The 21,391-nt window shown below is 39.3% G+C and overlaps 2 protein-coding genes across 2 annotated transcripts; both read right to left on the bottom strand.

The window, feature by feature from the left end:
• Positions 1-551: 551 nt before the first annotated feature.
• Positions 552-5,150, bottom strand: cdc7 (cell division cycle 7 homolog (S. cerevisiae)). Its single transcript, XM_054596752.1, has 9 exons — positions 4,996-5,150; positions 4,337-4,430; positions 4,014-4,156; positions 3,493-3,832; positions 3,172-3,279; positions 2,844-3,019; positions 2,558-2,640; positions 1,189-1,338; positions 552-1,012 (listed from the first exon to the last, which is right to left on the bottom strand). The coding sequence occupies exons 1-9, from the start codon at positions 5,148-5,150 to the stop codon at positions 552-554; spliced, it is 1,710 nt and encodes a 569-aa protein (XP_054452727.1).
• Positions 5,151-5,276: 126 nt separating this feature from the next.
• hfm1 (helicase for meiosis 1) lies at positions 5,277-21,146 on the bottom strand. The gene is made up of 41 exons (XM_054625761.1): positions 21,076-21,146; positions 20,875-20,990; positions 20,193-20,499; positions 19,271-19,608; positions 18,766-18,807; positions 18,566-18,636; positions 18,329-18,461; positions 17,641-17,792; positions 17,468-17,545; positions 17,119-17,274; positions 16,645-16,845; positions 16,344-16,432; positions 16,169-16,212; positions 15,896-15,997; positions 15,075-15,220; positions 14,696-14,790; positions 14,433-14,566; positions 14,266-14,313; positions 13,687-13,767; positions 13,432-13,523; positions 13,167-13,273; positions 13,019-13,066; positions 12,806-12,903; positions 12,576-12,710; positions 12,299-12,384; positions 12,029-12,112; positions 11,692-11,849; positions 11,417-11,520; positions 11,050-11,223; positions 10,857-10,922; positions 10,625-10,749; positions 10,224-10,306; positions 9,919-10,034; positions 9,729-9,812; positions 8,861-9,136; positions 8,646-8,727; positions 8,408-8,495; positions 7,662-7,813; positions 7,461-7,503; positions 6,278-6,354; positions 5,277-5,363 (listed from the first exon to the last, which is right to left on the bottom strand). Exons 1-40 carry the CDS (start codon positions 21,144-21,146, stop codon positions 6,313-6,315), a joined length of 4,647 nt encoding a protein of 1,548 aa, XP_054481736.1. The 3' UTR covers positions 5,277-5,363; positions 6,278-6,312.
• Positions 21,147-21,391: the final 245 nt, after the last annotated feature.

The raw sequence follows: 21,391 nt of genomic DNA, 5'->3' as shown, positions 1-21,391 counted from the left end.
CTTTTGGTCCCTGAGGTATAAAAATACAGAGCCTAAAATTAAAAAACAATATAATTAGACAGTGTGCAGCTGTAACTAGCTGATCCATGTCTTCACAGAGGAGTTCAGGTACCTTCTATTATTAAACTGCTCAACTATTGACACAAAAGCCAATAGTCTGCCACTAAACGCCTCAAGTCGATACTCTTGTTTAGTTTTAGCTGACAGTGCACATCAGAGCCCTTTAACACGTCCAATCTCAAAGTACTCGGTTCCATAGCTGCCATCAACTGCAGGCTTGTGAACCAGCAAGTCAAACCTGTCTTTAATGAATGCTTATGTTAAAAATGAAACAGAAAACTGAACTCTTTCTCGCCACACCGAAATCTATCAGAACTCTATCCTCACACAGATGTACATTTTCTCATAAGTGCACAGAATGAGTACTCGGCTAGGTTACAATTTGAAAAGTAACTATTAAGTCTTAGCATCATCCAGTTTATTAAATGTGAACCAAAGACTGAGACAATGGCAGTTCTGTTATGTTGATAAGAGACTCGGAGTCTGCAACGTCACAGGTCTTTGAACAGCGAGTGCTGCAGGGCGTGAGCAGCTGTGATCCTGTTGGCAGGGTTCAGGTCCAGCAGCCGGTCCAGCAGGTTGTAGGCCTCATCAGGAACTCTGTCCCAGCCCTGCTCGTCTTCCTTCACCTTGCAGTCTGTCTCTGAGCTCTGCTTAGCAAGGCGAGTGGTTTCTGTGTTCCCTGAATGTTCGCAGTGGTTTGGGAGAGTAGAAGAGAGAGGTGAAGGGCTTTCACCTGCTTCATCTTTGTGATGCTTTAATGTTCCTTCGGTGGGACGATGTGTGGGCGTGTCATCTTGGATCCCGTGAGGACGGGTGACAGTGGAGTCTTTGTTGGCTTCGGGAAGCGGTGTGACTTCATCAACTGGTGACGGCCTCCGTCCTCTCAGCGTCTCACACAGCGTTCTGAGGTCCTGCCGAGGCAAATCCCGGCTGCACGCCACTGCTTTACCTGAATGAAGTTCAGACCAAAAACTGGTTCATTATATGCACAGAGCCTTCTGTGCATCACAGTGAGGATGAATCAGTTCTCCTACATTGTTAAAACGACTGTCTGGTGATAAACTGGGTTGCTGGATTCATCATAATACAGAAGCAAAGGGGTCAGTTTAAAATATGAATACACACCAAATGCCTTGGCGGCATGGATGGTCTCTCTGGAGCCTCGTATGGTCATGATCTGAGTGAGGGCGATCAGATCATCGCTGGCTTTGAAAAACGGGTATCGTCCACTGAGCAGTGAGAGCAGGATCACACCAGCTGACCACACATCTATGGCTGCAGGACAGGAGGGTAGGACAGGAATGGGTGCAACATTAGTAACAACTAAAAAATGCATGAAATTGCAAATCTTTACTGAAAATACATTTCTGTATGCAACACACAAGTAATTCTGATCAGCTGACAGTTTCTGCCTATTTCTGCCATCTCTCAATACTTTTGTAATTGCAAACAGATTCAAACTTTCAGATGTTGTCTGACGACAAACAGTTTTAAAAAGGTCCACTCCACCCAAATACTTTCTGTCTTAATTAATCAATTTCAACTTCCACCTTGGACGGAATTACCGTATAAAATAAAATATGTATCTCCTTATAATTTGATTGATTGAATTGTTGATTTTGAATAGTTTGTTTTCATGCAAGTAACCACTATATATGACAAACAATTTAAAAAGGACAACATTTAGAATTCCACTGCTCTGAATTCAGCGCATATCATCCAAAATTCTAAATGTTATACTTATACTTTGTTATAGTCACCTATGGGTTTTTTCCCCCATTTAAAAACACAAAATTCAAATGATGAGGAAATAAAAGATTGTATTCTTATGGATTAAAACAAATATTGTCACTAGTAGTTTTAATGATGTTTTGTATTTTGCTTAGAGTTGGTGTAAACAGGTCATAATTCATCTCTAATATCTATTTATGTTGTTGTGAAAACATCTTCAAACAACTGAATTTATTCAAATTTCTCACCAAAAATGACATTTTACTAGATTGTATGTGAACACATCATGATAAGGTTATAATTTACCTTAGCCAAATACTCATTTTCACTGAACAAAGCCTGAATGCATCATAATATAACTGAAGGGAACCTTCATTCTCCTGTTATTTTAAACACAGATTGGTCATTTTCAATGTAACATTATCAGAGACCGCCGACTGGAAAAGCATAAATACTGATGACCTGATTGAATATTTTATTGAATATTAGGGGTTAATGATCCTCAGTAGAACTTTATTTCACACTGTGATGGTTAACGCTAAACTGTGTAAATAATCCACGGTTCACATGCGTGCAGAACTGCAAGGGGGATCCGTAACTACCACGTATCAACAGTGGTTCGCTGCACCGCTATGTACCAGCATTCACACAATTAGAGAGGGGACAGAGAGAGTTCATGTGTGGGTTCACCACCAGGCTTTTGCACAGCTTTCATCGATTGGTGTGATCATCAATCATAATAGTCATAGTTTGAGATACACACCTGTTCCTTGGTTGGGACACTTTGTGAGGACCTCTGGTGCTCTGAAGCCCGGGGTTCCAGCCCTGGGAGCCACCTGCTGCTTCCTTTATTAATAAAAACAACACAAAGCAGAGGTTTGAACACAATTCAGTGAGAGGATTGCAAAATCAAAGAAATTAAATAAGTGAGGTTCACATTTATGATGAAGAAATATTTTACATATAGTGTATAAAAGTATCCTTTAGTGATTTGTAAATAAAAATATTTAAAAAAAAGAGTGGTTTCTCTCTCCCTTCGTTTCTGTTACCTGGACATGCAGATGTTGCAGACACGGTCAGTCAGGTAACAGTTACAGGTGAGGCCCTGCTGCACAGTCCTCTGAGGTCTCTGGCTGCTGCTCTGGGTCCTGAGAGGCAGCGCGCCACGGCCGGCTGAAGAGTACCTTCGGTTGGCTGGGTCTTCTGTTTTGCCGGGTTTTACCAACTGAACCAAAAAAAAAAGTATTTAATGACAATAACTTAACACCCATGATACCATTTAAAATGGTCTCTCTTTAAAGAAAAGGTTTATTTGTCATTTCAATGGCTTTGAGAAACCTTTTATTCTTCCATAAATGTACCTGATACCTTGCTTACCTCTGTCTTTATGGCAGCTTGTTTGGCGGTGGATGGAGCGCGAGTGCAGCTGTTCAGGTTCCTCTCTCCAAACACAGGACGTTGCACTTTGCGTAATCCCGTCAAATCCTAGAGAAGACAAACATGGATGGAAGAATTTAGCTAAAACCAACACTCAACAAATGCATAAATAAACACATTCTTTAGTATACTCATACAGGAAATTCTTAAAATTCCAACGAGTTATACCCATAAACTGATATTACACGTATTTACATTCAGCTTCACTTGACAAAGAAAAGACCCAGAAACACCAATAAAGGTCAAATGTGATGCAGACACCTTTGTGTGCTTTGAGCGAGAGGTGGTGACGGTGGTGGTGACAGGTCGTGCTTTTTTAATCAGTGCCTTCTGAGAGGCTGAGGAGGATGTGGTGGTGGTGGAGGAAGAAGAGGAGGAAGGTGGTAAGTTCATGGACTGCTGTGCAGGGAGAGGTATTGAGGCTGAGGCTGTGGTGGTGGTTTTAGGAAGGAGTCTTGGAGGTGCTTTGCTCCGCTGTGTAGTGTCTTGTTTTCCTGTGGACCCTCCACCTTTTTGCATTGTCCTCTGCCTCACTACCTTCAGCAGCTCAATCTGGGTATTTGTTGTACCCTGAGCCAGGCCGAAGTCCACCAGCGCATACCTACACACACAATATTCAAATAAATTAATATTTTACACTTTATGTTGGCCCCAGAAACCTCATTTGCACCCAAACTAGACAGAGAGGTGAGAATTTCCCTGTTAACTATTAAATAAAAAAAATAATTAAAAAGAGTAAACAGAAAAACAATCATTTATCACAGAGCGATGTGACTACTCACATTTTGCTGTTCCTGTTGTAGAGGAAATTGTTTGGTTTGATGTCTCTGTGAATGATACCGAACTGGTGGATGTGTCTCAGGGCCATCAGCAGGTGATAGATGTACAGACGAACTTCTTCAAAGCTCAATGAGCCAATAATGTCCTGATGAACGCAGAAGTTTTAAATTACATTTCAGCAAACAAGAACCACATCAAGAAAGCTACTAAATGATTTATGTTTTGGGTCTCACGTTACAGATTGTATGATTGCAAAAATCTGTTAAGTCACTAAAAAGTGGTAGACACATGCTTGAAATAAACTAAAGTGTGACATTGTACAAACCACAAAAGGTTGATGCTCCATATAGGGCATGACAATCACTACATGGTCCTCCTTCCTGAAGCAATACGTCACCCCCATCACATTCTCTCTGCCTCTGCAAAGTGAGAAAAAAAAGAAAAAAAGGACACAGTGAGAAGACAGAACTAACTTTAAATGCATTGAATGTGTGACTTCTTTGTGACACTGTGAATCTTGGTCGGTCACTTTCAACAATCATATGAAAAACACTGATCAAACATAAATGCACATTCATATAATCAAACGAATGTCCTGCCAAACCAGCCATCAATGTATTGAGGTGCTTGGTTTTAGCTGTATCATACAACAAGGAGCCCACACAAATTTGCTACAGCATAAAAATAGTCAAGTTGTCAAGTCTATTATTTGTATAACGATTAGGTAATACTTAACTTAGTTCAGAAACAAATACAGTCAAACATATAAAAAGGCAATAGAAGTCATAATCAGGAGTTTAAAAATACTGGACAAAAATAAAAAAATCAACAACAGCACAAATAATGCATGAAGCAAAGAACATAAATGTAATTAAAGATCTAACTTAAAAGAGTTTGAATTAGTTGTTCAGTTCTTTGAAAAGGTAGTCTGACAGTCTTGGGGTCTTAAATAGCTTTATAAACACACAACAGTGTTGGACTCACCCAGCAACAGTGAGACACTGAAGCTCAGCAGCGATGCGTGTGGGATGGCTCGTTGGGATGAGGTGCTTCAGGGCAAACATCTCTCTCCTCCCATCCTGCATCTGAGCCTCACCCAGATACACCGAGCTGAACGTACCTTGTTCACAGATACACATCATGAACAATTCAAATCTTCTGCTCCAATAAAACCAATAAGATGAAAGACTGCCTACTGTATTGATCTTAAACAGAAGTTTCTCTTACGCCCCAAAAGTGTGCATACAGTTAGGCAGAGCAAGTACCTTCTCCAATTTTGTCTATTATGCGGAAAACCTTGGCCAGCTGAGGGACCGCTTTGTAAAGGATCTCAATGTCTATTTCCACATCCCCTGGAAGAAAACAGGATAAACAAAATATACTGTCATAGATGCACAAGACCCTTTTTGAATCCATTACATTACATTACATTACAGTCATTTAGCAGACGCTTTTATCCAAAGCGACTTACAGGAAGTGTATTCAACATAGGTATTCAAGAGAACTACTAGTCACCAGAAGTCATAAGTGCATCTCCTTTCTTAAACAAGCATCTTAAAGCATAAACCAGAGCAAAAGTATAGTGCAGAGGCAAATTACTACGAAGACAATAAGTGCAACAAACTAATACGAATACAATAAGTGCTTCCTCGTAGCACTTATTGTATTCGTATTAGTTTGTTGCAATTATTGTATCTGGGGTGAATCCAGTACCATACTTTCTCACACACCGAGTTTGGCAAATAACAGATGATTATTTTATTCTATTCTGAATGAAAAAGCAAAATCCACAAAGAAATGTTGACAGTAAACATAATATTAGGGCTCTGCAAATAATCCAATATCAACGTTACTCCTTAACTATTATATGTTATGGTGCACTGTTTTTATGCCCTGAGCCTTCCTCGTAGCACTTATTGCACTCGTATTAGTTGTTGCACTTACTGTATTTGTATCAGTTCGCTGCACTTATTGAATTTGTATTTGTTTACTGCACTTATCCTATTCGTAGTAGTTTGTAGCACTTACTATATTCGGATTAGTCTGTTGCAATTATTGTTTTCGTAGTAATTTGCCTCTGCACTATACTTTTGCTCTGGTTTATGCTTTGAGATGCTTGTTTAAGAAAGGAGATGCACTTATGACTTCTGGTGACTAGTAGTTCTCTTGAATACCTATGTTGAATACACTTCCTGTAAGTCGCTTTGGATAAAAGCGTCTGCTAAATGACTGTAATGTAATGTAATAATGTAAAGGTCCAACTTACTTGAGGCTTTGCTTCGCCTGTGACCTCTGTCTGATTTAATGAGACCCCCGTCTGTGCTGACAGGAAACAACTCCATCTAACACAGACATGAAGAGAGAGAGTTATGAGGCTGTCAAACATTTGAACGTTTACCGGAAATGTTACCAATAAAGTAGATAAAAGTTCTGTCATATTAACTTAGGAAGTGTATTTAGAGTCGTATTCCCTTGATACAGTGACTGGTTATTGGTAGATGGATAAGACATGTTGCCGTCTGTCTTCATCACTTGTCTGTCCAGCTAACAAAAAGAACAAAAACAAAAAGAAACTCACCGCTGTCGTTGGCTGTAAAGTGCAATTGTTCCTTCAAAAAGACAGTTTCGTTAAAGCAGCACGCAGTCCTGAGCTAACGTGGCATTGACGAAAACTTAAGTCAATAAATATAACTCAGGCTGCGGCTAAATAAGATAGTTTGTTTAGCCTTTCGGACTTTTCCGCCAGCAAACTACGCGCTAAAAAATGACGTCACTGAAATCTCGCGATACATCCGCACAAGTCACGCGAGATTTCAAAGTCTACAGGAAGAATGAAAGAGTGATAATCATAGTGATAATTAAACCAAACTCCGAGACCTTGGCAGGTTTAGTAACAGTAGTGTAAAGACTGTGGTCCAAACATCCTGCACTGTGGACCCGAATCTGCTTAAAATATACAAAAAAAAGTGCTCTTTAGATCCACATTTGTTGGACAGATCACTAAATGTACATTAAATAATGGTCAACAAATTGCCTATAAAATATGTGCTAAATGTTGAACTTCCTCATCAAAGGATGAAGATTTGTTCACTCAAACAACAAGGGTAGAACTCTCGTCAATTTCCAAACCTAAAATACTTCACAAAGATTTAACTACAAGCTGATATATACTGCTGACTGACTCCCCAAGGACCGCACTGAATCATTCAATAAACACAGACTTTATTAATTAAATAAATAAATAAAAATAAATAAATACATAAATTACAATAGTAACAGTTAGAACTAACGTTAGAAACAATGTTTCATTTACAATATAAACGTATCATAACATGACTTTAAAACTGTTCATGTAAAGCTTACCACCTAACAAAACAGGAACAATGAACAATGACTTTTATGTAAAAGACATATTTACAGTTACACAACCCGTACTTCTAAAAAAGCCCATCAAATATCCCAAGGAAAGCTTCCTCTTCTTTGCATTGTGTGCTGCTGAAATACAGAGTGTAAAAAAGAGGGAAGGGATTAATCATGAGAAAGAGTGTACTTTAAAGTACATTTAATAAATAGGATTATTTGCATTACGTTTCAAGGAGGGAATATTGTAATGAATCAAAATAAAGGAAAGCCAGTATAATATTTTCTACCTTCGTTTGACAGATGAGCTGGGGTTGGATGGGACGCTCATTGCTGAGAAGAAATCCAACCTTCTGTTAAGTGGGGCCACGTGGGTCTCAGTCTGTTTTTGGAGGTATTCTGGTGTTTTGACTGTGATCTCCTCTCTGAAAGTGCTCGATCCCTGCAAAAGGAGGAAGGGAAGCAAATGTCAGATATGCCACGTTAAGGTGTTTAGAAGCACCTTTGGCTTAGCCTAACCTGGGAGTAAGCTAATAATACATTAAAGGAATATTCCCTGCTGCTGCCATGTTTTTTGATGACATCTAAATGAATCCCTGGAGATGAAAGACACATAATTTGAAACTGTATAGGTCCTTTTCACATGTTGTTGCAAGGTAAACACAGGTGTAATTAAATTAATAACATTAAATATGGCCCCATTTCATTTAGGTTGGCTACGGCCCTGGTTTTGTGCATGCTGGCTCACTGAAATGACTAATTAGAACGGGAGAATAAATAATTTGATCAATTACATATGTGTTTAGGGGCTGCATGTTGGTGTGGTGGCTATTTAGTGAAAACACTGAAAATAGTAAGATGTTCGAAATGGTAGAGCACTCAATTGGGTCTCTCGTGACCAGAGTATGAGATTTATTGGGTTAAACAAATCAAAAGGAAGTCTACTAGTCAACTATGTAAACAATAGTATTCTAAGTGAATGTAGCCACTAAACTGCACAAGTAGCACACGCACAGATCTCTGCATGCACACACACCTTTTTGTTCCAGTCGAGTGTGATTCTGTTCAGTGGTCTGACTGTAACCAGTGAAGCGCCTTGTTCGCTGATTCCAGGTAAAATCGACCTAAAAATAAAAATATGATGAATGTTTTTACTGTCTTAACTACAGTATAAAATATTTTATGAGAGGAGATTTTAAATATTTCACACATTATTTGATACCTGGTGTTAAACCTTAATTTCAGATATTTTGCGCATTACTGTCCGGCCGTACCTCAGTGGTGTTCTGGCTGTGGTTACGCAGGGTTTGACTTGTGAGTGACTGAGTAGTACTGGTGCAGATGTAGAAGCAAAGCCTACACATTAAACAAAGGTAAGTTAATCAAAATCATAACAATGATTGAGGCATATTCCCTCAAAATCACGCCTGAAGTAGAGTATCTATGTCTTCCCCGCTCTGAATTAAATGTAACTGAAACTTCACTCGACCTGGCACGTTGTAGTCGAAGCACTGTTGGACGTCAGGTTTATTACTGGTTAGACACGAGGCCAACGACGTCTCACTGGCATGCACCAAGTTATCGTCATCAAAATCGTCCCATTCATTTCCGAGGTCGAAGCTGACGGTTGGTATTTGTGAGGATGAAGCGTTCACGCAGCGAGTGCCTTGGTTTGACATCGCAGCCCAGCTGGTGGTTTTGATCTGGTTCAGAAGCGGTTTATTGTTCTGACTCACACCAACACTGATTCCTGGGTTCATCCACACTGAGGAACCTAAACACAAATGACGTAAATGAAAAAGATGAATACACCTTCAAATGGTGCTGCACTGCGGTCTTTCTTTGATTAAATCTGAAAAAAAATCTCAATGAGAACTCCAGAGTTTTTAAAGACCAAAATTGGTGGCTTTGCATGTTTTCTACCTTTCTCTACAAACTTTAGCAGGCAAGTGCTTTAAAGCAGATTGTATGGATGATAATTTGGACATAGGATCCAGATCCTTCAAATCATCTATTCAATTTTGTCATACTAAATTTTGTCTCCTTGATGTCTTAAAAAACTTTACTTTTTCTTCTAGGATTATGGCCAATGAATAACCTTTTTCATAAACGAAGCTAACATTATCCTTATATAGCTGCTTATGAAAGCACTGTACTGTGGTTTCAATCAAAAATCCGAGATTTACTGACAGTTTACTGAAAAGAGCTGATGACAAAGGCTAAAAGAATAAAACCGATATAATATGCACTGAAAAATAACTCATTAATATGAGATTTCTAGTTAAAGTGCTAAAACATGCAAAACCACAAATAAACTGTGTCTCGTAATAAATTTGGATTAAGATTTGAAATGATACTTTGATGTTGAGCATGAGATGCAGCAGTTGTCTGGACAGGCTCCTTCGTCATCCTCTGCATGTCCTCCACGTAGTCATCATAATCTGAGTATAGGATACCGAAACATACAGTCACAGATCCTGTGATTGTTAAATCTTACAATGTTGGAGAATGTGCTCAGTTCAGAGTCATCATTTTTAATATGTTTACTACCGTCAAAATCGTTTAGCTCAACTATTTCTGGCAGTTGAACGCTGTCTGGTCCTGTCAGATCCACAGTCTCAGCGTGTGGTCGTACTGAAGCTTCACAGTAACTCCCTCCGTACCTTCATCAAATACATTAGGACATGAATATAATTCAGTATCAGGCCTTATGATTTCATTGAAACTTATTTTATTGTCACACTTTTTCAGAATCTAATATGCAGCAGTTGTCAAGGGAATTATTCTAATATTTACACGTATGAATCGTTATGAACTATGAAAGTCTAAAATGTCAGTGTAGCTGTAAATACCAGGAAACAGTAGGTAGTCTCTCTTTGGTTTTGTAAGCAAATTCCTGCATGTTGACGGACACAGACTCCTTGCTCATTTGAATCTGAGGAAATAAAACAGAACACCAAACACAGACCTATTCAGTTTATCAAGACCGAAAAAGAGACTTTTAATGGACTTATACACAAATATGAAAGACACTTTTTATGTTGTTGTCAAAGCATAGTTATTATTAATTGTATTCACAAAGATTATATCGTGAAAAGTAGTAACAAAACGTGCATGTAGTACAATAACCTCATCCTAAATTTGTATTAAAACACACATTGTATTCAATCTGCATATTCTACACCTTTAAACAAAATATTTAATTTCTAAAGGCTTCGACGAACTCCAAAATCATATACGTGTTCTTCCACACCTTAAGTCGTTTGACAGGAGTCTGTTCAAGTGTGTCACACCTGCTCCTCAGGTCTTTCAAATATGAAGAGAAACTGAACTCTTGATTTGTTGACTTCTTCCGTGCCACAGTTACACCTACTTTACCTTGAGGGTGGAAAGAAGACCTCTATAATCCTGACCGTAAAGCACAAAGTAAAGCACAGGTCCACATAAATGCACAAAAAGAGATGTACACAGTCAATTGTACTCACAGCAGTCGTGGCCACAGAGATCCTTATTCTTGCAGAAGTGGTTGCATTTTCTTTTATTGCCTAAATCTGAGTATAAAGTTGTCACATTTGATTAGAAAAAATATATGTCAAATATCCACCTGCCTTTGAGGACGTACTAAATCGATATACACTATTTCGTATTTCAGCATCAACAAAATCATTAAAACAGTGCCTTGGTCTGTGTTTTCCCTCTGAGTTGCAGCCTGATCAGTAGACTCTGGTTTCATTGCAGAGTGCTGTGGTCTCTGACCAGTCGAATTACATGGTATGTTGTACAGATTATCATTTCCAAACCTCCTGGCTCCAGAGTAGTAGACGTTGAACTTCTGTTGAATGTCCAGGCCCACTGTGGGAGAAGAAAAGACGAAAATATCCAGTACAAGCACTCTCTACATAGCATTGATAGGCAGTTGTTCAATATATAAATAAAGAACCTTGTACTGAACAACCCAACATACCTTTATTCTCTTCTATAATATAGGTGATACATATTGTGGATACATTCCTATGTTAAATGTTAAGGCATTTGCATGGTTTACCATATTGTGAGCTGATGAGATTGACACTGATCTCCTCTCCTTTCGAGGCCTTTGCCACCTCAATCTTCCTAGACCAGCTACCACACTTCAGCAGAACCACGTCTCTGGAAACAAAACAAGAGGTTGCCTTCTGAAAATCAATATGCTATTTATTCTCAAACCAGGTTCTGTCTTGTTGTACATAATGGTGACAGAGTTATAGAGAAAGAGAGGGTGTGTGAAAGAAAGACAACACAAAATTGGTGAAAGCCTGAGGATTGTTTTTTTTTCCTCACGTGAGTTTCTGTAGGAAGACCACAGTGTTGTCAGAGTGTCCGATAATCAGAGAGACATAGTGGTTGTCTGGAGCTGTTCTCCTGGACAGCAGTTGTGCTTGGTTTTTAAGGTTTACCTTCACCACAATCTCTGCAGTAGCACAGCTATACCTAGGCAGCTACGATATACAAAGACAACTTTCAAGAAAAACTTTTAGGATTAACAGAGCTATCAAATTCAAACTTGCAATAATAGCTCAAAAGTCTGACCAACAAAAAGTCAAAAGCTCAATTATATGACACTTGTCATATAACAACCTACTTGTCCTTTTGATAATAAAACTGCAACATTTTTTACCTGCTCCAAAGTTACTTCATACTTCGGGAGATGCATGACAGATTCTTTGATTTGGTTGCCAAATGGTGGATGTCTGTTGAGAATCTGAATAAAATAAAATTGTAATATTTATTTTTGTCCAACAATTTAAGGTAATAACAAGATTTTGCTCAACAACAGCTGTGCCATTATGTGATCACAGTTGAAGCAACAGAGCCTGGTGTCTACATTAAGCTCAAACAATAGTTAATCAAATGATTTGGATTATTAAAAAAATTTACACAGACTGACCAGCTCAAGCTCTCTGGGGTTGGTTTGCTCTATTTTGCTGAAAGTGGTGAGTCCAGCGTTCACCATGGCAGTTGACAGGGTCTGGCCTGAAAAACACAGTGTATTATTATAAAGTGTAGATATTTAGTTTGAGATTGCATGTACATCTAATAAGAAGATTGTTTGGTTTATTGATTAATTCATCCTGTATTAACTAGCATGGAGATTTGTACTCGCTTTAATACTATATTTACATTGGTTGGATAAAATATGATATACTATGGCAATGTTTATCTACCTATCTTTTCCAGCTGTTTGGAAACGTAGGACGAGTTTTCCCAGAGCTTGGCTCTGAAGCACTTAGCCAGGATCAGGGAGTTAAGCAGAGCGGAGAACCCAATCTTAGATTGGTGGCTCAGAAACTCTGACAGGCCTAATTGGGATCAAAATGTAATCAAAGTTTAAAACATATTCAAATAAAACAGAGAGCACGTTGTTTATTTGTTGTTCCTGATTTACTCAACATACATTTGCTGATGCGCATCCCATTCCTGAAGAGCTTTGCTGTGTCCTGTGTAAGTCCAAACTCTTGAATTGAGATGGATCCCAACTGAGCCTGAATCAAGCTACAGACAAGGTAATAAACACATAATATCTAAAGTGCACAGTCCATAAGAACTCATTATATTCATTTTACAATAAAATAAATAAACCAGTGTTCCTTTTACACAGAGAACCTACCAGTTCACTTTCATCTTACTGGTTTTGATCTTTCCCTCAATGGGAAACCTGGAAAAATACAGAAGCATCTTATTCACAATGGCCTGTGTCTACGTCCACCATTATGCATTTAAAAACATGCACTGCCAATCCTATAAATGTGTCTGACCTGATGGTGATCCTGTTCTTGTCCCTGTTTAAGGTGTTCAGGGTCCTCTTCTCATTCATTCTCAACTGAATGTCGCTGAACTCCCTGCTCTCCGACACTAAATCAATCTGTACATAAAGCCACTTTGGATGTGAATAGTACTGTCTTGTCTTACAATAATAGTTCATAAGTTCTGTATGAAGGAAACCAGCCTGACAATACAAAATGTCACTATATTGGCATTTGAATAAAAAACATCGCTGTGCAGTTTTATGAGGAAACCTACCAGGTCAGACAAGCTCTCAGTGCCAGCCACTTTGCTGAACTGATTCATGGTGTCAAAGGCAACACAGTACCTAGCCATCAATCTGCCACCCTCTGCAGGGACCAAACGCAAACTACTTAACAGTTTTAAGGCTCAGTTAAAAAGGAAAAATGTAGACAAAGGTGCAGATGTCATTCACGTCACTGAACACAAGTTAAGAAAGTAAACTAAAGAGGATCATTTTGCAAAACATTTAAACTTATTTCTCCTCTCTACCTGTTGGTTTGATGTTGATATCCTCGTCCATGTCGATCAGACCAATGGAGGACAGAGAGTTGAGGTTCTTCAGACACAGTTCTATTAGAGGCAAAACAGAAATGCTTTCATGTCAGGCGGAAATCTCCGGGTCTGGAAAGTGAAGTCAAGTTCCTTAAGCATAAACTCTTTCTATTAACCATCAAGGGGCAAATCCTCTGTTTGGAAAATAAGTCTGATTGTATAGAAGTCTATGAAAAAATGACCCTACTTACTTTATTTATTTTGTCAGTAAATATTGTTAACATGAGTTTATAGGTATTGTCTGTTTTCTTTGTTTTCGTCTTACAACTTTAACCTTTTCACAGTGTATTTCAGGTCATGAAATCCTCCTAAAATTGTTCCATTTAGCTTTCGGTTGTACTTTCCTCCCAATCAAGTCACTTCTGGTTGCCATAAAACAAGATGGCGACAGAATAAATGCTGTGCTTGAGGCTTCAAAACAGCAGTCCCCAAACCAATAGGTTACATTAGTGTGACTACGACCACTTCTTATATACAGTCTATGCTTCAAATAGACAAAAAGCTGTCGTGGCCCACCTTGCAATTTTGCTTCGATTCCATATCTGTCCAAGTTGGCGGAGAAACCTGAAGTTTGAGTAGAGGCACATCGCACTGACTATTTTTTTTACATACAGTCATGAAAAAAGCTGGACACTAATTCTGAAACAGACAATTTTCTGTGTGTTTGTGTTTGGAGCTCTGACCATAGTGTGTGGGGTTCTTGAGGGCTCGGATGTAGAGGAAGGTTGAGCGTATCCAGTCCAAAGCCATGTTGACATCACTGATGGTTTGGAGAACAATCTCAGCATTCAGGTGCTCTACCAGGTGACCGTGTAAGCTGGGGAAAAGAGGTATACTGTTACCGTATGCACTACTGTAATAATGTCTGTGAGAGAGCAAGAGCCAGAGAAAGACAAGCTAAGGGAGAGAAGAAGAAGATGAATGTTAAGTGACTGAGTTGTAACACCTGCTCTCAATGATTTCCACCCCAGTCATAAGTTTCATGTACTTGTCTTTGGTTTGGATCTTGGTCATGATCACTGCAGTCGCTGATGTGTCAAACTAGAGGAAGAAAGTTAGTATTTAGTTTGTGCATCATACCAAAAATAGGTGGTGCAATCTTTCTTACTCCATTTACTGTATTTAAAAGTAATCTATTTCTATAACAGATACCTTCAGATCCCTGCAAGTTAATGGTACACTTTCAAAAATCAATGAAGGGTAATGTACCTTGGGTTAAAATAGTAAAGAGCCAGAAAAACAAAAAAAAATTGTGACGGTGCACCTCATAGTGCTAAAGCAGGTGAGAAAAACAATAAAGGTTGTCATGGTTATTCTGCCATTACTTGTGGTCTTCCAGCTCGGCCTATCATCTGTAGCAAGTCAGCCTCGCTGTACTCCTCACAGGAGCCTGCCACATACTGCATGGTAGACTTGATCACCACCAGATGAGCTGGCAGGTTCACCCCCATGGCCAGAGTCCTGGTAGTAACTAGGGAATTAAAAATCAGAGCACAAGCATAAATTCAGAGCACAATGAAATGCAATAAAAACACTATTTCAAAGTGTACAAGCCAGAGGTAAAAGTTTGTGATCGCTGTGTGTGTGTGGTAAGTTTTCTGGTAAACTTTTAATTAGAGGTGTACCAATAAGTCGGCATACAATCAGTATCAGTTGATATCAGCTTTAAAAAGAAATATTATTGACAGTCTAATAATATTTTAATGCTATTTAGAAAAGCTTTGTGATCTTTATTGTGTCTCTTAATTATTCAAAAAGAATAAAGGTTTCACAGTCTTATTTGTTACTTTTTGGTACTTAGACTTTTACAACTGGTGCACATCAGTCAATATTGGTAGGAAAAACCATGTACATTGCTATTGGCATGAAACATACTATAATAAGTAATTTTACCATAACTCTCTGCCATTTGTATTTCCATTGAACAGGCATTTCTATGCATTTTGACACAACCCTGTAGTTACAAAGTTCAGGCTGAGTCTTGCCATGTGTCAACATGATATGGGTGAAATACTGAACTACTCAGTTGATGTAACCTGCGATACTTGTCTTTCCTGTTTACGTCTGCAGTGTTTCTAAAACAATTCAGTATAGTGTTTCACACTTTATAGCACAGGATAAAACTGTAATAGTGACAAAGTCTCACAGAGGACAGGCAGGTCTCCCAGAGTGAAGGCCTCTTCTATCAACTTCCTATCAGACAAGTCAACTCCTGCATGGTGGTAACCAACTCCTAACATCACCAGATCTAGACCACAAACACAACACCAAATAATGTTATACAGTCGATAATTACATATAATCAAATTAACATGTACTCTCTTACTGGGGCTGAAACTCTGGGCTTAAACAGGTTTCAAAGTCTATATCTGGTGGGTCTGGACATTTAGGTTATAAAAGGGGACAAGAGGGGACTCACCTCTCAGTTTTGAATCCAGAATAGAGTTTGCATATTTCGTCAGCCTTTAGAAATTACAAGTAACAAAAAGTCAAGATCAAGCTTTCAATGAAATTAACTACACTGAAGAACAACCCAATGTTTTCATGAATAGTTGCACATGTGACAACATGTTATGGATAAGTAAGAAACATACCTTTGCTTGTGCTCAATGCTCATTATGAACCGAGCATCCTTGGCCAGAACTGTAGCTGACTGCTGGACTCCTTTCCTTGTAGAGCAGAACTACACAATAACGTCATTATTATTTGTTACATAAACAGCGAATTCCAAGTAATCTAAGTTAATATCATAAAAAAACATTAACAATGAATGTAAGACCATGAAAGAATTTAATCCTGCCTTACAATTTTGTTTAATGACATGGGAAAATCAAGCAGGAAAGCAAACACACAAGCAGAAAAAAATAACTAAGTCTGGCTAAATTTCCCACCCACCACTAGTGCAGGCTTCTGGTCTGAGTACGTTTGTATGATGTTGGCCATCTTGTAGTTGAGCGAAAGGTCAAACTTGAACTCTGTTTGGTTCGGGCTGCAGGGGAATCCCAGCACCACCTTCCTCAGTTTCACGGGACGGTGGCTCTCGTCCATTTGCAGAAATGTGGCAGGACCACTCTCATCAGACAGCCAGTCTGCTATCTAATAGCATAACATAGCAGAAAAAAGAGTGATCGGATTACTAATTTACAAGAGTTTTCGGAGCAAACACAGAATTGTGTGTATGCATCACAGGGCAGTGCCTCAGTAACGTTCTTAATTTGTGCTATTTTTATGTTTTTTCCTACTTAATAACATAACAGAGGACTCCAATTACTCAATTTATCTATGAATCGTATCATTCAGACAGGTTTGTCCACACTGCGAAATCTTTACATGAACAAATTTCTGCTGTGCTCTTTCTCAGCCACGTACATCAGAGGTGTTGGGTATGGTGGCTGATACAGCCAAAAACCTCATGGAGAGGCCGGCCTCTGGATTCTGTGCTGTTCGGTAGGCATGTACAGCCTTCATCCTGCTCACAACAACTTCCAGGGTGGCACCGCGTGTCGCATCCTTCACCACATGCACCTGGAACAACAGAATGTGCCATCTAACAGTTTGTGAAACAAATGTTGATATGTAGGTAATATATATTTTTTTTATTCATTTGAGGAGGTGAAACTCTCGTCTGGAAGAACTACATAGATAAGTTGAATGTACTCTCACAATACATTGGCAACATGATGTACCATAATAAGAGTCTCTGAACAAAATATCTGACCTCATCGATAAGGAAGAGCCTGACTAGCTGCAACAGACAATTGTCCTTCCATTTTCTTGTCATGCTGTCCCATTTTTCCTGTCAAAAAAGAAATACAACATTAAGTATTCATATAAAATCCAGATCACAATTGTATTTTTGTTGCATGTGTTGAATTAAGATGTAGTACACACAGGCGTGGTCAGGATGATGTGGGAATCCTGAATCTCAAAGAAGTCATCAATCTCTGTGTCGCCTGTCAGCTCCTTACAGTTCAGCCCCAGAGGACCAAACTTCTTCTTCCAGCTCTCAAAGCACTGACTGCAGAGAGCTTTGATAGGGGCCACTGGCAAGAACAAGCAGTGATAGGGTCAGACACACCCTAAATCTATAACAGGAATCAAAAATCAAATCTGGAAATACTACGCTTGGCAAGTCAGAAGAAACATGTTCAAAGCCCCAGTGCATGATTACAGCCAGGTGTATTGTGTTCAACCATTGTAGCGCTTCACTCTGTGTGTTTATGTAGTAATTCATTTGGTATAGAATTCCTTCCTCGTGCCTGATTTTTGGTACAGCACAAGCTTTATTCAGATTGGCAAAATGTATAAATAGTAAATTAGATCTGTATAATGTGTTTTCAGTTTATAAGTGAAGAATATGTTTATGGGAGTCTTGGGAGTTAGGAAAATATGTAGGAGTTGTTCTTAACTTTTATAGGTAGGAATCATTTACTCTAATATGGAGATTGGAAAATACAACACTTTAGGTATAATAACACATATTTTGTGAATATAAATATTACTAATATAAGTATATATATTATAATCAGACTGGAGCTTTATCTTTGTATTAATAGGTCTACATGATATTATGCCTCACTATAGACAACTTTGACATCTCTCCAGGGCTCTGAGGTCTCCATTAACAGATGAATGATGGCCAGCTCAAACAGCACTGTTTTACCAGATCCAGTAGGAGCACATGCCACAAAGTTATTACCCGTGTAAAGAACCTGTGAATAAACAGGTAACAAAGATTATAACAAGGCAATGAAACTCTCATGTTAGTCATAATCCTCAACATTCTGTTTATAAAGGCTTTTTAAATAATGCTTACATCATCTAGTGCTTTGGACTGAACGTAGTTGAAAAAGGGGAACTCTTTGAAGACAGATCTGAACTTAGCTGCTGTGTTAGCATGGTTCAGGAAATCAAACTACATTAATTGTGAAATGTCATTACAAGCATCCTAGCACAGTTCAAACACTGTGTAAAATGTTCAAGTTTTGTTGATTTATGCAACGGCAAAAAGGATACGGATTTCAGAAACTGGTCTCAAAACTCCAGACCCGGAGGACCCTAGAATGTGCACAATCAAAACATAAGATAACTTTTATTTTTAGTCACACTCTCACTGATTCAAATCATTCCACCTTGACGTTAATATGAAGTGTTTGACATTTTTGTAGGGTATAAAATCAAGGGTTTATATTTGTATAGTGAATGTTAAGTAAAACTTCAGAAATGACTGTAGACCACATGTGGTTACAAGGGTTTCTACTGTCACTGCATCGCCTATACTGTTTTACAATCCACCACCTAGTGACCAGCATGTTGCATTACAAAGGAACGGTCAACGAGGAGCGCTCACCTCATTTCACCTCATCACCCAAACACAATGTGGCAGCTGCTGCCATGGCTAGACATGAGCATACTCATTAGCTGCATCACTTTACAGAAGCTATATGAGTGTTATTTGGTGAACCAGTCATAGACTATGAGCACAGCGCCTGTCTGTGACTGTGTCGATGCAGTGCAGCACCTTGTATGCAGAGAGGCTGAGGCGTCATGGGTGGAACCAAGGCTCTCTTTGTGCCCTTGTCCTGCATCTCAGCATGTGCCGCCTTCTGTGGGGGTCGGCCACTCGCTGCAGATGAGCCCAGAGGAGGGGGTGGGAAGGGGGGCTTCGGTGAGAGAGAAGAAGCTGCCTGGCTAACTGTCGCCCGTGGCGGCTGAAGAGGAGGAGGCACTGTCGCCATGGCAACCGCACTGAGAAAAGTTTGAGGTCTGGATGCTGTCTGGCTTCTGCTGCTGCTGCTTCTGAGGTCATCTATGTTTGACGAGTCGGCTCCACTGTTCAACACCTGAACCTTGAACAAGCTGTTATGGGAGGGAGAGGGGGAAACAAAGGGAATAAAGAATTAAGAGAGGAAGAAGGTAGAATGAGAGCGGGAAAAACTGATGTTGCTGCTGCAGCTTGGAGGCTTATTTGAAGAACCTGCCTATGGGGTTGGTTTAGCATCTTTTCGTGTTATTCTTATGAAACATCCACATGTGTAAAAATCACGCCTCTTCAATATATCCTGCAGTTCCACCTTAACTGAGCATGTAAAGGATTCCACCATTTGAGGGATTTAAAAGTTCTATTCTTGGACGGCCAAAAACTGGAAACATGGCTTTTATACTGAAAATAACATTAATCCTGCAAATTTAAGCATTTTTGAAATGATTTTCTGCATCCGTCTCCAAGGAGACAAAGATCATTGTTGGCAATCTATTTACAGCCTCAAGGCCACATATTAATCTTTGGCTTTAGAAATCAGAAACCTGTAACTGCCCACAAGTGGAAATTTCTTCTTATCTTTCCAAATATAAACTACAGTGAGAATATCTGAAAACAATGTGCTTACACTTGTTAATTCCCAATCATATATATGTCATCTTGTTAAATAGCAGACACTTGCCTTTTGCGTAGAGGCAAGCTTTTGCTTTGCTCCAGAGAAAGACACCTCCTGGTGATGGCTGCATGGCCAGAGTGTTGCGGGGATTCATCTCCACTTCTGCCACCCAGAGAGGAACCCTGAGAGTAATCCCCAAACCCGTCACCTCCCCAACGGCTGGTGTAGGTGCTATTGCTGCCACCCTGAGTTTCAACAATATCTTTCTCATCATTGTTATAAGCGTAAGGGCTGTTGATTTTTGATGGGAAAACCTTTAGGCCAGCTGATCCTTTCGAAGGAGGCAGGAATGTATTGAGTCTCTGTGAGAAACCTGTGAGTAACATTAAAGAGGGCGAGAGAGTTACATCAAACTAAATAGTTGATAGCTGTAATTTGGTGACTTTTATGGGTGTGACCTTCCAAACTAAGGTTGAGTAATCTGCTATTTTGCTTGCTGGTGAAAATAGATTACAGCAGGGAATTTACCATTCCAATTATACTAATGATAATCAGGCTGTATGATAAGACCCAGATCCTGGGGTGTATACGCAAGCCAAGGAAATTTAGGAAAGCTTTCAAGCCGATTCAAGCTATCGTGTCAGTGAGTCACACGGTTAAATTTAGTAGGGCTTCAATAGACCAGATACTAAGCAGTTTCCTCAAGTCAATTGAAAAGGAATTCACCCTAATCCAGAGCACAACATACTGTATAGGGTAGTGATAGACTCTGCCTCCTTCTGCACATCCTGAGTGGCTGGAACTTGAGATAGAGTTGGAGGCACTTCCAGCTGCCATGGGCTGACCTCCTGGCGGAGTGGCTTTCTGCCAAATTCAATCCACAGGAAAAAAATTATTTTCAACTGTCAGGAGGGAGAACGGGATGATGTGGGCCATCTCTTGTACTCACACTTTGTGGACAATGGGTTTCTCAAAAAACAAGTGGTCCAGGGACAAGGTGCAGTCATCAGTGTCCATCATCTCATCAGATCATGTAGGCACTCCTACATTTGAATGCAAAGTGGGGCAATGTCAATCTGTGTATTGTTTTGGGACATCTGTCTTAAAGAAGAAAACAACACCAAAGATACTTAATGAGTTTAATAAGAGGAAAAAGCTATTGTTGCTGCAAGCTTAGATGTTGGTTTTTTTTCAAAGTTTTTTTGGTTTGCTGCTACAAGACAAACACAAAAGATAGATTACCATCATTTTCTCTCATGACATAT

The sequence above is a fragment of the Anoplopoma fimbria genome, chromosome 3 (assembly GCF_027596085.1).
Source record: "Anoplopoma fimbria isolate UVic2021 breed Golden Eagle Sablefish chromosome 3, Afim_UVic_2022, whole genome shotgun sequence".
Lineage (NCBI taxonomy): Eukaryota > Metazoa > Chordata > Actinopteri > Perciformes > Anoplopomatidae > Anoplopoma > Anoplopoma fimbria.
Note: the sequence above shows the minus strand (reverse complement) of the source record. Positions and strands in the feature narration are given on the sequence as shown.

Bases quoted from the DNA above. Each gene is read 5' to 3' on its own strand.
- hfm1 (XM_054625761.1), bottom strand. From the start codon at position 21,146: ATGATGGACACTGATGACTGCACCTTGTCCCTGGACCACTTGTTTTTT. The intron at 14,791-15,074 runs GTAATGGCAGAA...TTCTTCCTCTAG, and splicing joins GCCGAGCTGGAAGACCACAA to TTTGACACATCAGCGACTGC. The intron at 6,355-7,460 runs GGGCTTTTTTAG...ATGTCTGTGTTA, and splicing joins CTTTCCTTGGGATATTTGAT to GATGGAGTTGTTTCCTGTCA.
- cdc7 (XM_054596752.1), bottom strand. From the start codon at position 5,150: ATGTGTATCTGTGAACAAGGTACGTTCAGCTCGGTGTATCTGGGTGAG. The intron at 3,833-4,013 runs GTGAGTAGTCAC...TTGTGTGTGTAG, and splicing joins TACAACAGGAACAGCAAAAT to GTATGCGCTGGTGGACTTCG. The intron at 1,013-1,188 runs GTGTGTATTCAT...AACTTCATTCAG, and splicing joins CCATGCCGCCAAGGCATTTG to GTAAAGCAGTGGCGTGCAGC.